This window comes from Pieris napi, chromosome 10 (assembly GCF_905475465.1).
Source record: "Pieris napi chromosome 10, ilPieNapi1.2, whole genome shotgun sequence".
Classification (NCBI taxonomy): Eukaryota; Metazoa; Arthropoda; class Insecta; order Lepidoptera; family Pieridae; genus Pieris; species Pieris napi.
This window is the reverse complement of record NC_062243.1, coordinates 5,306,260-5,321,664: the sequence shown is the minus strand read 5'-3', so window position 1 is coordinate 5,321,664 and position 15,405 is coordinate 5,306,260. Positions and strand designations below refer to the sequence as shown.

General features: G+C 35.2%; 1 protein-coding gene across 3 annotated transcripts in view; it reads right to left on the bottom strand.

Moving 5' to 3' along the window:
* LOC125052907 overlaps window positions 1–15,405 on the bottom strand; it is a 64,363-nt gene that overhangs the window by 15,968 nt on the left and 32,990 nt on the right. For all 3 annotated transcript variants that reach the window (XM_047653984.1, XM_047653985.1, XM_047653986.1), the window contains exons 4-17: window positions 7,291–7,372; window positions 6,875–7,188; window positions 5,619–6,740; window positions 5,366–5,545; window positions 5,092–5,274; window positions 4,581–4,865; window positions 4,033–4,310; window positions 3,177–3,607; window positions 2,781–3,097; window positions 2,515–2,696; window positions 1,548–2,433; window positions 970–1,463; window positions 675–888; window positions 45–515 (exon numbers count right to left, since the gene is read on the bottom strand). In XM_047653984.1, the coding sequence (XP_047509940.1) occupies window positions 45–515; window positions 675–888; window positions 970–1,463; window positions 1,548–2,433; window positions 2,515–2,696; window positions 2,781–3,097; window positions 3,177–3,607; window positions 4,033–4,310; window positions 4,581–4,865; window positions 5,092–5,274; window positions 5,366–5,545; window positions 5,619–6,740; window positions 6,875–7,188; window positions 7,291–7,372 (5,439 nt within the window). The remainder of the gene's footprint in view (window positions 1–44; window positions 516–674; window positions 889–969; window positions 1,464–1,547; window positions 2,434–2,514; window positions 2,697–2,780; window positions 3,098–3,176; window positions 3,608–4,032; window positions 4,311–4,580; window positions 4,866–5,091; window positions 5,275–5,365; window positions 5,546–5,618; window positions 6,741–6,874; window positions 7,189–7,290; window positions 7,373–15,405) is intronic.

The following is a 15,405-nucleotide window of genomic DNA, read 5'->3' as shown; positions in this document are numbered from 1 at the left end:
GCTATTATTACAATAAAAATTAATTAAAATTTAAGACAACTTACAGCATCGTGGAACATCGTTCGTATCCATGTTTAGTACCTCTCCAACAGTACAAGTAAATCCTCTCGATATTGAACTTCTAATAGCTCGGAGTGGAGGACATTGGTTGCCAATAGAGGAAACATTCAGGACAGGCTCTATAAGAGCACTTGCGTATGGGACCGATAAATCGAATATGAGATTTAGTGTTGATCCACAAAGGTCATAGAGCTGCGTTTGTCTTATAGCTGGTATGATGGCTAAAACGAAATCCATTTTCACAACATTCTCATCCAGAAGACTAGGCATTGCTTTAATAAACGTTACGTTTATATTGACGTTAACTGCGGAACAGCGCTGCGACAATCTCTCATTAAGGATGTTATCATATTGAGCTAGAAGGTCTTTGTATTGTGGTAAGCATGCATTTGATACTGCTCCAAGTGCCCTGTACTGTACACTAGCAACAACGTGATACGCAGCTTGTTGAGTATCTAAAACAGACATTTTAATATTATAACTAACCCTGCTATTAGTTGGACATAGGTAAATGACAGATATAGATAAATTTTATTAATGTAATTTAGTATTTCAGTAATTTATGAGGAACTTAGTTCGGTACATAAAGGAAATACAGTTATAAATTTTCTTACTTTCTGAAACACAATCTGGTACTACAGCGGTAGGTGTCCATTGCCTTTTTGTTTCGCAAACGAATGTCTTAACTGGTTCGCCATCGGTAAACCTAAAGCCCGGACTGCACGTTGCGATACATTGAATTCCTCTATCACCAGGAAGACAGTTAAGAGCGCCATTTGCTGGTGGCATTAACTCCCAATCAACACATGGTGTAGCTTGAACCGACACCTGTAAAATAATATTACCATTCAGTATCTCAGGATCAGTGCAATACTACATCAGAAATCAATAAAAACAAACAATCCTTACTTGGAAGTAGCACTGCGCTTTATTTCCGTATTTATCGGTAGCAACCACGGTGACGTTTTCATAACCACGTATGGGTATAACAGCCCTATCTGGAATAAACTTTAGGGAAACTTCTCCAGAGGCATCGGTTGCGTTAATTCGTTTTCTGGTTTCGTTAAAGTTAACTGCGTAGCTGTCTTGTTTGTCAACAAGTTCGATGACGTAAGATTGTGGACAACTTAATTTTGGTGGTGTATAGTCCGGTACAGTGATATTTACTTCGCATATGGCGACGTTGCCATCAAAGTCAAAAGCGACGTATCGGACGACCATATTGTGGAAAACTTGAATTGGTGTTTTGAAGTGTTGAGGAGTGACTTCTAATCTGGCTATTGCACCAGTGTTATCTATGGCAGTCGGTTCAGTAAAGTTTACAGGCAGAAGACCACCGTTGACATCTGTTTGTACTACGATTGGATGTTGCGGGCAGTTTTGGAACACTGGAGGCTCGTTGTCTGTAAAAAATAGTAATTTATTGTCAAGATTAATATTGCACAAATGGGTGTTATACACTAAAAACGTATTCAATTATAACTTACCGACGCAAGGTGAATAACCGTAATCGTAACCCAATAAAGGCTCCACGGCCGCTTCTTCACAACCCATTAATTCAAATTTCAAGCAAGCATTGTCCATGAAGCTCACTATACCCAAAATGACGAAACGAGCTTGCACGTATTTAGGAAGAGTAATCATAGCCAATTCACCATAGTTTCCAGGATCTCTCATAGTCAAATTAAAGTTCGGGAAATACACAACGTAGTTTTCGTTTTCTGCTTGTTTGTAGAAGAACCTTATTTCAGTAGGTCGGCCCACGATATCTGAAGTGACTACACCTTTGACCAATATAGCTTTCACTCTGTACACTTTACCCAAATCGACACTAACGTAGGTGAAAGCTTCTTGTTTACCACACCAACCAGTAACGGAGTTGAGCCTTATATTTTTTGCTTCATAATTAGGCCTTTCAGATGTAGCGTTAATGGCTGAATCCGGGATCCTTCCCGAGGCCAGGCCGAGGGGTTTAATTATTTTACATTCCGGTTCTCGTATACACGTTATAGGTCTTGGATTGATTAAAATATATCCCGGTTTTGAGCATCCAAACAAAACTTCTGATCCTTGTTCATAGCTTTTTGCTACTTGGAATCCATCGGCTGGTCTGCCGGGATCCTCACAAACGGGTCCCTCGCACCTTAAGTCTCCAAAGTCCCATACCCCATTAGCTTGACACCTCACTACGTTGTCGTGTTTGCTGGTTTGTCCAGCAAGTTTGAAGGTATTCTGACAGCCAAAGAAGAAGGAACTCTGGTAACGCGTATCTAAGTATTGTCCGTATTCAGCACCAGGTGTAGGCATTGGTACGCCACAATCTATACGAGGACATTGAGGCTGTGCCCCAGATAACCAGTAGTCGGGAAGTCCCTGAAACGACAAAACCATTAGTATTTTTATGTATTGGCTACAATAATGCTTAGCTAAGTATAAGTATGGCTATTAATGTACCGGTTTCGGATCATAGACACACTGTCTAAATGACGAGGTAACTGTGTTTCTCAACTGACGACCAGGAGAAGTACACGTTATCGTTACATTATCTCTGTAAGGTACCAAAACACTTTCTTGATCATTTCTGATTACTTCAAGTCCATCATTCTTATCACCTGACAGTGTTACACAACGAGCATCTGAAATTATAAAATATGACTTATGTATTAGAATCAAGCTACTAAAGACTAGTTGTAGGACTTTTTCTATGACAAGATTCTTACATTGGCATTCTGGAGTAGTTCCGTTCCAAGTACCACTGGAAGTACAAAGAAGTGAAGAGAAGCCAGACATAACATATCCAAAATCACATTGGAATTCAACAATGTCGCCAAAGTGATATGAACTCTTTGTAGATAACAAAAGTCCGTTTTCGGGAGCCGCTAAAGGTGGACACATAACAGGAACACAGGATTTATTTCTTTGATAAGTATCGCCATCCCTTTCTCCAGTTTCCGATTTCTCAATAGCAAAGCCAGCAGTGCCGTTGGAAGAGTAAAGTTCGTATCCAATATTACAGTTACATGAGAAGTTGCCAGGTCTGTAAAAATTATTAATATTTATTAGTTAGTACAAAGCTTTCGGTTAATTAGATAGATATATATGTTCTTAGAACTTACGTGTTTATACATTTTTGATCACAACCTCCATTATTTTCATTACACTCATTTATATCGGAACAATCAAGTCTAGCGCATCCCATAATTTCCAATTTAAGACAAGGTGCTCCTACATAATCTTGAACTCTGAATCGTACATATTGAGCTTCGATTGGCATTGGCAAGTTCAGAACTGAGAGAGTGGGTTCTAAAATTCTAAACTCAACAGCTGTTCCGTCTGGATTTGTGTAATCTTTGAAAACATCGGTCAAATTATTGCTGTACTGTATTCTAATTGCAGACGTAAATGCTATGTTGGCATCAGCTCTCATAACGCTCATTGTACGGAAGCCTCTGACAATTGTTGGCGCCCGTAAGTCAATGAGTATCCAGTTAGCACCCGCTTCTAGGTTATTACCGCACCAGCCACCTCCATTGTTTAATCGAATCATCTGAAATAAAGTGAAAGTATAGTTATTTTCTATATTTTGTGAAATTTTAATTCGTAATATCCCTTATTGCATTCATTATTCAGGTATTTTTTGTATAACTAAGTAAATTTTGATTTCTTTTTTTGGCCCAGATACAATTATTGTTGTAGAACTTCTGTTTAAACGAAGTCGAGAAGTGTAAGTGAAGTTTATTCCACTTAATATAATTATTTAGTAATCCGTTATAATTACACCCACACTGCACACATTCTCTCCGTATATGTTATTGTATTGACTTAAAACTTATTTTGTATTATAGTTAAGTAAGCTGTTAGATTTACTAAAAAAATAATCATACAGTAGTTTACGTTATGTATGTCAACCTTGACAATTAGTTCACCTTGAACGTCGTCGTGAACTTTAAATCAAAAGAAAATGGCACATACCCCTTTGTAATATCCTTCTTCTGCTGTAGAGGTCGTAATGGACTCGTCTGGTATAGCACCATTAATTAAACCTAGATCACCAACCGGTCTACAGTCTAAGCTGGGTGAGAAACCTGGCTTGCATGGACAATAGAAACCACCTTGAGTATTTTTACATTCAGTAGAAGCCGAGTCGCATTGACTACTGTGGCATTCATTGATATCTTCACAAGTTGGGGCAGCATTGAATTGTTGATTTGCTCCACATCGTAATACACTTGGACCATTAAGTTTATAGCCTGAAAATCATCAAGTAAAGTATATCCATTATTGTAATGAGTATTATGAAAACCTCACACAATGAAGCCAAATTAGTTAAACGAATTGAATATTTTTTATTATTATTTTCCTTTGTAAATGTTTGAATCTTTTATGCATCCCATCTTTGGCTATATATTTAGTATAATTGTCTTTATTATATATAATTTTTGTTAGCTAAAGGAGTACGGAATAAATAAATTAATCCACATATTTTTCAAACGACATTAAATACTTAAAAGCATTATTACCTTTGAAACATTGTACTCGAGCCTCATCTCCAAACATGTAAATTCTACTTTGATCAACAATGAGTCCGTTTGCAATTTCTGGGAATTTTGAGCACAGAGCTTTGGAACATGTTGGAACATCTCCTGACCAGGTACCATTGCTCATGCAAAGGAGAACTGGTTGACCAGATCTAACGTAGCCTGGTTCACATTCATACCGCACAATTGTACCGTAGCTGCGTCCACCGCCGTTTAAAATTGTGACATTGGCATGCGGAACCTCAGGTAGAATCGTGCATTGTGACGCTAGAAATATAAGAGAATATTAACCTTTTAACTTTGGATTAACTTAACTCAGAAGCTAGTCTCAAATATTTTAAGTAGGTATTCCCCATAAAAACCAAACACTATGAATGGTTTTATAGTTTTTTACGACTTTTTAATACTTTTGTTTCCCTTTAATGAAAATTAAGAAAACTAACACAAGGACTTGGTTTGCAGTAAACATATTACGAAGGAATTGAATAATTACCTAAACATGTTGGTGTTCTTTCCCACCGACCGTCCGATAAACAGGAAATTCTTTCGATGGGTTGTCCGGTTGGGAAAGCGAATCCTGCATAGCATTGATATGTAGCTACGCCGCGGTAAGTTACGTTAGTTGAGCCTATTGAAAATCCATTGTCTATTTGCGGAACAGGACCACAGTAGACCTCTGAAAAAGAAAAGTCAATTTTGTCAGTAAAATTCCAACTCAAGAAGATTGTAATGATTTGTATTACAAGCTTGTTAATGTTTTATTTTACCTTGACAGCTTGGGATATAAGTTGTAGACCAATTGCCGCCAGCTAAACATTGAGTTGTGATACGTGATTTTCCCGTAGCAAACTCTTGGCCAATAGGACAAGAAAACGTAATTGTGGTACCAAATGATGTATCTCTATTAGATGCTAATGCGCCGATTCCGGATTTTAAAGGCGGGCAATCTGAAACGAATTAAAAATTTAAAACATCGGTCGTTCAATTTATGTACATGTTCAAAGTAATAGCCATCCTTACCAGCAGAAAATGTAGCCTTCCAGCCAGCACTGTTATGTAGTGCATCCGATACAAATCGTACCAACATTTCTCCACTTGAAGCCGTTAAAGTTATTCGTGGTTTGACAGTAAATCCATTATCCGAATGTAATCTTAGCCCACTCGTACTTGATCCATCAAACACTTGAACGACATCAGAGGGATGAATAACAAACTCATCAAACTTCAGTGAAAGCGGACCTCCGTTGGGGTTTTTGATTCTGTACATACATTCTTGGTTGTTTGGGTAGTTACTCAGACCATAAGCTGGCGACGTGAATGTACCGTTGGAGGCAATGATATTAACCCTGCAACCTTGGGAGTACCTCATATTGAAACCTTTTCTTGAATCACCAAGGCTCGTGCGGAAATACATGTACAAGTGGTTTGTTGTTGATATAACAACTTTTTCGTTTTCGTCTGCCGGTCCCGTGAGACGAGCAAGAACTGGGCTAGATGGTAAATTGCCATCTTTAACAACAATGTAGTCTCTGTTCATTTCTAAGTCCAAGTCTTCTATTTCTAATGAGACTATTCTGCCCGGCTGCGCTTCAATAATATACATACACTCTAAACCTCCAGGGTAATTGTTTGGATATCCAGGTGAGGTTAAAACTTGACCTTGTGGTGTTGCTCTTAAAAGCCCTCCACAGTTAGACGATTCAGTTTTCCAAGACGCTCTAAAACCCTTTCTTTCCACCGAACCGTCAGAACTAAATTTAATAATCATGAAGTTAGAAGCTGATACATATAGTTTAGTCGCTAAATCTTGCTTGCCTGATAGAGTAGCTAGGTTAACAGATTTATCTTCGGTGCGACCGCCTACTAAGATTTGAACAGTATCAAAAGACTTTTCAGTTTCAAAATCTTGGAACTGCAAGACGATATTTTGACCTTGGGGGCCTTCGAGTGTCCATTTGCACTCACTAAAAGCTGGATACTTGTGAGGGTAATTAGGACTCTCAACAACATCTCCACTACTTGCCATATAGAAGTGGCATTCCGAAGAACAATCCATCTCATCAGATGCATCGCCACAATCATCTTGCTTATCACATTTAAATGCTGCATTTATACATTTTCCGTTCGAGCAATGGAATGTTCCTGAAAAAGAGAGAGTAGATACGTTAGAAGAGCAAAACTAAAGCTGGAAAGTTTATAAAATAAATTTGAATTTTTAGAAGATAATCGTAGATCATAACGATAATAATAACCATTAAACTCAATTATATATTCACCTTCGGGGCATGCGTTAGCTTTACACATAAAAGGCAGAAGAGTTTCACAAGTCGTCAGTTCCCATGACTGCCTCTCAGTGGTTACGTGCACATCTACACATTCTCCGTCTTTAGGATGAGGTTGTCTTAAATCCCAAAATCCAGCGTATTGAGACACTAGGCCCCCAGCCGCTGATTCCAGTGTATTCGTTCGTAGATCGTCGACTGTTGCTAAGCCTAGCCAGTAATGGTTATTGCTAGGACTAGATGGGACCATACTGGCTGTTATATTGTTCTCTGTGTAACTATCTATCACCATAAGTTCGCTGCCATATCTATAAACAAATGCTTAAGTTAAAACTTTTAACTTAACAAAATTTACACTTTTAATTATTTTTGAAAAGATAATATTAAATTTTTATACGTCAATTACAAACCTTCGACATAGCTCTGCCGCTTTCTCCCAGGAATGTCGTATATTGAAGAATTTGTAACAATGAAGGCCCTTAAGCTCCCATCCTGGAATAGAAAAGAGTCATAATTAAAACTAAGATTTCTCGTGAATAGCTTTGAATATTTATTTTACAATTAGAATTTCTCAAGCCTGATTATTTGCATAAAACATTAGAACGTAGTCACAAAAGGTACTCCTGTAATTTGTAATGAGCATTCGGTGAAAGGAAATGTTTACGTGACGTGTGCTTTACATGTTAGCTTAGTAAATTACGTGTAGTAGGTAAATACTTTAGAAGACTTTCTCTGAGGGCACGACACTCTCTTGTTGTGAAATTGTTGTACAATCAGGGCCTACATCTACCCACATTCTATAAACTTACGAGTACGAGTCATGCGCCCGTGAATTTTTAAATAGCTTTCGTGTTGAGTAAATAACTTTTACTCTTTCAATATTGCATGCGTCAAACACCAATGATGTATTTAAATATTCTGAATTTCACATAATTACAAAGAGCTTAGTTGTTCTTCACCAACAGGAAATTTTCTAACTTGCAGGCACGTAGAGTAAAAAAGGTAATATAGGTTCTTAATCATATCATCCGATCGACTAAGTTCCAAAGTGCTTCCGTGGGCCGATAAAAAACAAATAATGACAAATAGAGCGTGTGAGTTGGCCGATGAATGCGAAGACTTCGATGGGTTCACGCTTCACTGCAGCGTGCAACACGATGCAATGTTTGACCTACTTCCATTAGGTGCCACCACGAAATGCAACCGCTTATAATGTTTTCAATGAGCATGTTTTGTTTTTTTACACGCTATATATTAGCTTCACCTGTATGTATGTAACCGACTCCTTCGGACTCGATTTTGACCCACTTTAAACGGACAGATTTTATTCAAATTTTGCGCACCTGTCAAAGATCGATGACAATGCAATAATCCGAAAAATTAAAATTTAACTAAAAAATAAAAAATAAATAATAGTTTAAAAAAACTAAAACCCACGCTTTTAAAGCACATCAAACTAAAAAGTGAAAAATAATTCCTAATTTAGACTGAAAATGGTAATGAACAAAAAATACTGGTATTATTGTGAAAAAGCGTGGGGCGCTCTGTGCCATATTTTTCGTCTATAGTAATTCGTTTTGTTCTTAGTTGAAATTCCTTCCTACCATTAGATAAAATGGCACAAAAATCTACTAACAAATGGTCACTATGGCATTCCAGCAGAATATCGAAATATTAAAATATTAATATTGAAATTGTGACATATTAGTAATGTTAATTTTAGGGAAAGGTTTAGTACTATACAGGGCCAATACAATTTAAACCAATTCCCATGGCTATGGTTGAAAGAGCACTCAATCTGAGATTCGGTTTCAAGCGCCATCGACATGGTTTGAGATTTCACTGCATTTCCTTTTAGTTGCAGAGTCGAGTCCTGAGAGTACAGAGATTGAGTTAGCCTTGGCTGAATAAGGTATTGTGTTAAGGAATGTTACGCTATTGTTCTATACGTATCAGGGTTGGAATATCTACTCCTGTAATATTCTATAGTATTCATTGAAGTGTAGTGTTCTTTGTAGTTTTGAGATTATTCTATAATAGCTTAAAGAAGCTGGATGCATTGATATGTTTTGTATTGTTGTTTCAAGTAATAAATGAAGTTTCATTATTATTATTCATTGGATGTATTATGACAATTTGACGATGTTAGTAAATTAAGATAATTTGGTTTGTGATCGTCACATTTACCTAGCAAGTGTATTCATTATATAGCAGAGTCATTATTACTATCTTTTATGTTTACTGAAGGTAAATACAGTGTTTCGAAAGAGGTAGATTTGATATCGTATCGGCACAAAAGCCCTTTCACTAACTGGTCATCAAGGTCTGTTTTAAGATAACTTTGTTATTAGAATGCCTATTCAAATAAGGTTTAAAGATATTTAAGGTTTAAAAGAATATATGTGGGCAAATTTTTGCGTCTGTTTACAAGTCATTGATGTTTGGGTTACGGGCCTGTTTCTATTATAGTTATTTAACTTTCCTAATAAATAAATACTGGTTTTGTAATTATGATACTGTTAACTCTGCAGGCAAGTATTAATTGCGCACCCAAAACCTATATTGGTGTACAGGCGGGACTCAAAAACACGGTATCTGGGTTGGGGATCGCAAGCTTATCTCAATACCTTAACACTATAAACGAACTTATATATTATGAAACAATAATCCAAATTGAAATTGGGTGAAATTTTTGAATACTAGATTTCACCACTTTTCTTAAATAGGCTAATATGTCTGTTATTATTACTTGGACATTATAAATAAACTAAGAGTACAAAACCTCCAAAAACTACACTTGGCGTCTATGTATTATAGTTATAACAGTCTCTCAATTATAAATTGTCTAAATGTAAAAATAATCAAAACCATATCAATCTGTGAAATAGATCAAGACGATAATAGTAATCAGAAGAGTATTCCTTCTAAATCTTCACCTTTAATCCAAAAGAAAATCTTATTCGTGATTCACAATTCTAGATTTGTTTTAAGCCCATAGTAAATTCGCTGCGTTTCAAAATTAAATTACTAACGAAATTGGATTCCATTTGATTAGTAAATAGAACGATAATTGTTAGATGATATTTTATGATTAATGTTGTTTGTTTTTGGTATCATCCATTAGATATAATTAATAATTATAATGAATATTGGAAGCAATAATGTAAATTACTTTATATAACAATTGTTTTTAGATTGTTTATGTTTGATTTAGTAATAGGAGGTATAAAAACGTTAATTATTTATCTCTGTTTGTCGTAATGTTTTCGTTTCGCTTTTTGTATTAATCGTATTTTTTAAACTATTTAGTTTATTTTTTTTTTTAGTGTTTTCTGTATCTGTTCTTTATATAAAATATTTATCAATAATCAATTTAAAAAAAAACCAGATTTGTTTTTGAGGTATGATTTTTCTATTATATCATGATTTTAGAAATCTTTGCGGTTCTTGTTGGTTCATATAATCTATTATTTTGCGCCTGAAATTAGTTGGTTAGCAATGCGGCTCCAAAGTCCCAAGTTTTTAATACATTTAATGCAGCCACAGTAACCTTGCACCGTAACCGTATGTCGTTTTACTAAGCAACTGACCCAGATCGTGCTGCTCCGAATATTATATTGCCTACTATCTGTTAGCATCAGTGGTTAGCGGTCGTCGTAATTTATTTACGGTATATAATGCTGTTACTGACATTGATAGTACCTATCATTAATAACTTCATTGCAAACGTCGTAAGTAACTATAATTGTAGCAAAGAGCATGTCTTTAGAGTTCCGTGTAAATCTTCATGGAAATAATACAGTAGCATATAGTTAAGGTACAAAGGGGAAAACAAGTTATGTTCGGTGGTTGGGACAGATGATGTTCCGTTGGAGGAAGTGCGGTCGACGCATATGCTCTATGTACAAAATATTTTTTTCTTAAATTATTGTTACGCCGATGTAACTACAAAGCCTCATTTACATTTTTATATCTCTATTTAAAGAATTAATCAATAAATTTATAGGTTCTCCAGCAAAAAGAGAAATACATAAATTAACGAATATAAAGATATGAGTGCAGATTACTGGCGCATAATTTGATTTATGATATTCTAATTATTACATATGCAGAACAGGGCGCCCTACTAAAAGGTGGGTCGAATATATAGAAGCGTTAGCAGAAAGCAATTGGAGAAAGAAAGGCATGGAAAGAAATATTTGGAAAAAGCTAGGGGAGGCCTTTATGGAAGTTCCGATCAATGGTACTGAAGGAAGTTAGGATATCGACTAACAAGAAAGAAGTGTATATAACAAAAATCAGAACGTATTAAATAACGTCGTTCAAACGTTTTAAATCTGTCGTAGTTCGACATTTCGGAAGTGATATTTATTAAACGTTTAGTTAATATTAGGCGATTAAAATATTTAATTTAGGTAATTAACCTTAACATTAAATGTATTATATTTTAATTTAAAATAGGGTTAAGGCTGCCGAGTCTATATTTTTGAGTTTTTGTTACGGTACTTAATTTGTAAAAATAGAAAATTTTAAGTACGTTAGTAAATCGGAGGTTAATCCGTTGTTCGTGCATTTAAAAATACCAATGCCAACAAGGCTGCCACAAACAGACAGTTGTGTTCAATAAATAATTTCCAATTCAAAATTTAAATCATAAATCCTAAAGTAAGACGTGATCTAATTTTAGGAAAATCCGTCGGGCTCTACGAACGTTATGGGACGTTTATCATTAGCATAAACTTCAACTGTCAGTTGTCACCGTAATGGCATTTAACTAGTTGTTATATGTCATCTTCGACGACCTTGGGGCTTAGTCAAGATGCCTTAACAGTAGTGTATGTAGAAAGTCGAAAACTTAATTTGTATGAAAATTTGTCGACACGAACTAACATTTGTTAAGGCGTCTTGCATCTTGACTAAGCCCCCTTGACCATGCGTGCTATAAAATAACGCGAAACAAATGACAGGTGTTATAAATATCTTATAGTAATAGTAGGCATATTTCAAATTTAAAAAATATTTATCCTTCATCAAAATCAAAAGATTTACGAGTATTTGAAAGTAGATGCAGCCGTTTTCTACATTATGTAAGATTTATGTTTAAAGAAGTATTGAATACTCAGAGTAAATACACTTACGTAAATAATTATCAGAGGAAACGGATTTCTAATTTTCCTCTTTTTCAATTGATTCGTGTTATTATGAAATACGGAGACATCTGGTTTCCCGTACATGATATGTTAATGTAAGGCATTTTTCATTATTTTTTACTATAAATGGTTTATTAGTTTCAGTTGAAGAGTTATCTACGAGTATGTTTTGATAACACCCAGTCTGGAAAACTGGCGGTCCAGGGCTCGATTCCCGGCGAAAAAAAAGTTGTGTTGGGTTGAGAGGAGATAAGTACGAATAATAAAGATACAGAGATAATGTTCCCTACTGAAGAGTCTAGGACACATTATTATATTTTACGGCAGATTAAGGCTTTTTTAATGGATATTGACTAAAAATGATGCAATTTTTCAAATATATAAGCTTATTTCGAATATATTTCAAACCACAGGACCAAAGACAGTAGAGATACCGCTTTCCCTCAAGCAGCTAAGGCTTTTATGCTACCTCAGGGAAACCAAATTCCTCGAAATGTCTACTTAGCAGGAATATCGTGATATCCTTTCATATACAACGGCAAAATATTCCCAGCTGGCTATTTTTACACAGGTTAAATATTCAATGACCATTTACAAGACTGTATATAATATGTGTTCTATATTACTAAAAATTCTATATAAACATGAATTTCTATTTTCAAATGGCGTGAATAATTTGACTGAACTGATTTTTCAATATTTCATAAGTCGAATTCACATACGAATTACATACTTGCGAAAATAAAATATATTTCCAGCCGTAAAAGTAACGATGTCTCAATTTGTGATATATGAATGAACATATAACACATTATGGTATAATATTGAAGCCTAACTTTTCGCCATTAAAATGAATCTTGTTACAGATTTAAGTGCCAAATCACGGGCACCAATGAACTTTTTAAGTTCGAAACTAAAACCTGCTCGTAAATAGGTACAGTGAAGGAAAACATCGTGAGAAAACCGGCATGCTTTAGACTTAAAAAGTCAACCTGTGTCTGGCAAAGAGGGCTAATCACCGACTTGCGAAGGATTGTCACAAAAGAGATACAAAAATCTAACACCAATATCGTGAATGAATTTTTAGCATGAATAGAGCAGTATCCATCACGATACTAGTTTAAGTAATGCAAAAATCCGCCCAAGAGATTTTATTTACATAACTTATAACGCCAGGTTAATTATACGAAGTAATTTGGTATATTGATGTGTTCGAATTGGCAGACTGCATATGGATTTAGCCGTATGTTGGGCACAACGACCTCACAACCTCCCTGTTAATTCTCGGGAATGATGCAATTTGTCTCCTGTCTGCACTTTAGCTGTGTACATCAGGTGTGGCTTTGCGGTGTTTTTAACACACTTTTTTACTAGGCTGATGTTTTACCTGTGTGCCATGTCTTTTTGTGTTACACTTAGTTATTCTCTTACCACTTGTAATGTAACGTTGCTTAATATTCTTAATAGAAGATTGAAAAAGACAACATCATTTGAATGAGTGTGCATGTTAGTGCTAAACAGTGGTAATAATAAATAATAATAATGAAGCCCGTTTAATTTCCAATCATGACAAAAAAACAAATTATTATACACAGCTTAGATTATTTTACATTTTTATACATTTTTTTTTCTTATGCTTGTTTTAGGGCATAATGTAAGGCATCTATAACTTTTGTTCTTCGTCTTATGTTTTCGCTTTTAATTCTATGTATTTTTCTTATTTTAAGTACGCTTCTTTCCATTGCTTTCTGGCATGCTACTAGTTTAGTTTTTATTTTTGTATTGTAAGTCCACGTTTGGCAGCCGTATGTGAGTGTAGGTAAAATACAAGTGTCCAAGACAATATTCTTGAGGTGAAGAGGAAATTGACCTTTTAAGATTTCCTTCATGAACCAAAACTTTTTCCAGCTCATGTTAATAAACAGTGGTAAGTGGATATTTTTTTTTACACAAGAACCGAGTGCCTTAATAGAGACTGTAAGTTGTGTAATTGGACACTTTCTTTTGTTTTGTACAGAGACGATTTATAAAAAAAAAATACTATTGCGGACTGACTCTCACTTCTTTAAAAAGAAACGATAGTATGATATTTTAAATCTCGTGTTAGAATGAGATAGCGACTCCTTGGGGTATAGAGCAAGTATATCTAAATCGTAGCGATAAATTAATTCGTTGGTCGGATTTGTCCGCTTGTTTTGTTTATATTATAGCAGGGAGCATTATTGTTTGCTTATCCATTGTTTTTGAAGGCAGATTATAGAACGTTGCGTTCCAGTTCATCACCGGTACTTGTCATATCACGCTTTCCGTATTTAACATCAGCTGTAAGATATTAAAATTTATTTTATCTCTACCTTGAATCAATATTCTCTGAGCATACGAACTTGGAGGCATAGAAGCGAGCTCCAATCTCGCTAGTTGGCTGGAAAAGCAGTGTACCGTGTGCTGAGAGGCAATTCCCTTGCATTAATTATGCGGTTAATGAAGATTACCTAGGCCGCTGAACCATTTAATTTGCTTACTCAGTAGCTGTCAATTTTGACTTACAGGTGTATGAAACGCTAATGAATCGTAATACCAATTCACCAAAGTTTAGTGCTAATTATTATAAAGTCCAAGTCAAAATAATTTATTCATATAGGTAACACAATGTACACTTATGAACATCAAAAAAGAAATATACATTAAATGCTTCTAATTTTACATTTACTGCGAGTTCTTAAATCAAGGGCGTAGAACGGGAGAGAAGAACTGGCAATAAACTCTTCGCCACTCTTTTTAATCGCCAAGCTTTTGCTTTACACTACGTTTGTAAGGTTATTGTTATAGTTTCAAATAAGCTTCAAATTTATTGGTGATAAATAGACGATTTCTTTTTCACATTAAATAGTCCTTTTGTGACTTCAAAAGTTACTGGTGTTATTTGGAGCTGTTATATTTAGTATAAATCTTAACCACGGGAATACAATAGCGCGATCGTCAATTTTATTACAATTTTGAATTTGTTTGCTTTGGCAGAAGGTAACTGGAGTTAAAACTTATTAAATTTAGTGCCCTGAATAAGTTTTCTGTTATCTGTATAAAACTGAATAGTAAAATTTATGAAACCTAAAGACGGCAAATAAAGCTTGACAACCCTTTGAAATACATATATTAATAATTCCACGTCTGTTTCGTTGGGCTTTTAGTATGTGGTAATGAATTTATTAAGCACATTAGAACATAAGCTGTGCTAAGCTGGAATGAGCTGGTTTCATTTCACATTGTTGTCAAGTCTAAGTACAGGTGCTCGGTATATTAAGTGAAAACTTGATCTACTTAATGTGACTTAGAATTTAGTACATAAGTGTTTCGCTTTTCATGAACTGTATAATT